Source organism: Octopus bimaculoides, chromosome 3, assembly GCF_001194135.2.
Source record: "Octopus bimaculoides isolate UCB-OBI-ISO-001 chromosome 3, ASM119413v2, whole genome shotgun sequence".
Lineage (NCBI taxonomy): Eukaryota > Metazoa > Mollusca > Cephalopoda > Octopoda > Octopodidae > Octopus > Octopus bimaculoides.
Genome location: NC_068983.1, coordinates 166,983,444 through 166,985,881, shown reverse-complemented (window position 1 = coordinate 166,985,881; position 2,438 = coordinate 166,983,444). Strand labels below are relative to the sequence as shown.

The following is a 2,438-nucleotide window of genomic DNA, read 5'->3' as shown; positions in this document are numbered from 1 at the left end:
TATATATATAATATAATATAATATAATATAATATAATATAATAACGTATGTAATAAGCAACACAAATACTTTCATAAGAGCTATTATTTTCTTGCATTACTTGCAAGAAAATCGAATCAACTTAATTGATGCCTATTGATTGATGAAGCCCCCAGACGGAATTTAAAATACAGAAACTATATGCATATAATATAAAGATCACCTTTATTGGATATTATCCATAGAAATGTATATAACACCAGACATCAGGTATAGGACGTAGATAGCGTGATATATCACCTACAGGACAAAGATTGTATGAGAGAACAGCCATAGGAGATTTATTGAGTTTTAGGAAAGATTACATGATTGATCAGCTAATAAGAAACAAACTTTGTGTGATTATAACGACAGGAAATAAGGCTAACTGTTAACAGGTGTAGGAAGGCTGGAAGAAACATTGCGTGTGAAGCTATTAAGGAACATATTACACGAGATATAGGTTATAGGTGAGAATGTGTGATATCTATAGGCATGGGCACAGATGACGAGTGATAATAAGTATAGGATTGGGATCACGTGCGATAACAGGTATAGGAAATATATTGCGTGTGATATGTTATAGGAAAGACTATCAGCTATAAGAATGAAATTATGTTATAAGAGTGTTAGGAAAGAGACTGCGTGTGATAACAGCTGTGATATATATGTTACAGATAAGCGCGTGTGATATTTATCGGTTATGGGAAATAGATTACGCCTGATAACAACTATAAAAATAGATTTGCGTGTGATAATAATCACTGGAAATATATTACGCGTGATAAAAGACTACGATTGATAACCATCGGAAATGAATCACGTGATATTTTAGCTATAGGGAACAAATACGTATGATAACAAACCATAGGAAATCGATGATGTGAGGTAGATAAGTTATAGGTAAGCAGGAATGATATATCGGCCAGAGTAAACAGACTGCGTGCGATAAAAGCTTATAGGAAATAGACTGCGTGATACGAGGTTATATAGGTTACAAGTTACGTGATCTTTTACCAAATAGAAATAAAAAGCAGATTACGTGTGATATCAACAATAGGAAATAAATTGCGTATGATAACAGCTGTAGAAAATAAGAAGATATAAACATTAGAAGAAAAAATGAAATGAAATAAACTACGGAAGAAACCTCAATATTTGAAACATTTACGACTAAAACAAAACAAACATTAATATTATTGTGTAGGTATAAGAAAACATTGTATAACAAATAAATACTATTTTTCTCACTATACATACATACTCATTCACGTACATACACAAATAGATAACGTGACATAAGAATTTTAGAATACAAGATTGAATGTAATAACTAGACAAGATATAAACATTAGGTAAATAAAAAAAAAAGTAAAATATTAAACTATAAGAATAATAGAAACAAAAAAGAAAAAAGGAAGAGGTGCTCCAGAAGCAATCAAATTTGCGAAATGTTTAAATATTTACCAGGGAAAAATATAAATTAATAATTATACATTTAGGGTATAGAAAACATTACATAATTCTTGAGGTGCTATACACACATACACACACATATATATATATTACACATATTACATATATACATACACACATATATATGATATTCATCACTGAAATTCATTATAAAACCATAAAATAACAAAATAATTAATAATAATAAATCAGGCACACATACATAATACACACACACACACATATATATATATATATATATATATATATATATATGTATGTATGTATATGTGTATGTATATATAATTGCTATGTTGTTACCGTGAAAGACCGATTAATTGACGTTAAAGTATAAAAGTAAAAAACAAATAAAACTAAAAAAACAAACAAACAAACAAAAACTAGTAAACAAACAAATAATGAAGCCAAACAAACTATTAAATATTAAAACATTTTACCAAATTCCATAATAGTTGCTGCAGGGCCAGCAACTCGCTTTGTAAGAGTTGCTTAGGAATTTCCGCCAGTATTTTATATTATTATAGCAAATGGATTATTATTACGATTGACATATTAATTACCATAAATTAACCACATGGAGTAAAAGAAGAAAGAAAAGGAAAACACATCGCTCGTTGATAGTAATAATAATATTAATGAGTAATAACGGTAATTAAGTGATCACTGCTAACTGTGGAGTTTACAAAGTTTATAACCAAAAATATTTAAAGTGGAAGCAGAGAGGAGGAAAGAGAAGGAGAGAGAAAATATTTACTAATTCCAATATGAACATTGTAAGTTTACCGATAACTACGTCAGAGATTTACAGCTGGCAGCAGGTATGTATGTTGTTAATTAATATATTTATTGTACGAGACATAACTTTTGCCATTGATTGAGGGGAGGGACTAGGATAGAAGATTTTAGCGGGTTTAATTTGTTTGTGCTAAACTAGGAATTTAAAC

At 29.2% G+C, this 2,438-nt stretch overlaps 1 protein-coding gene and 1 long non-coding RNA gene across 2 annotated transcripts in view; one reads left to right on the top strand and one right to left on the bottom strand.

Moving 5' to 3' along the window:
- The window catches only part of LOC128247362 (uncharacterized), a 34,837-nt gene extending 32,821 nt beyond the window's left edge, over window positions 1–2,016 (bottom strand). Inside the window, exon 1 of the long non-coding RNA XR_008263763.1 lies at window positions 1,932–2,016. This is a non-coding gene — a long non-coding RNA (uncharacterized LOC128247362). The remainder of the gene's footprint in view (window positions 1–1,931) is intronic.
- LOC106867323 (transcriptional enhancer factor TEF-1-like) overlaps window positions 1,793–2,438 on the top strand; it is a 120,574-nt gene continuing 119,928 nt past the window's right edge. The window contains 1 exon segment of the mRNA XM_014912162.2: window positions 1,793–2,312. Within this exon segment, the coding sequence (XP_014767648.1) occupies window positions 2,259–2,312 (54 nt within the window). The 5' untranslated portion in view covers window positions 1,793–2,258.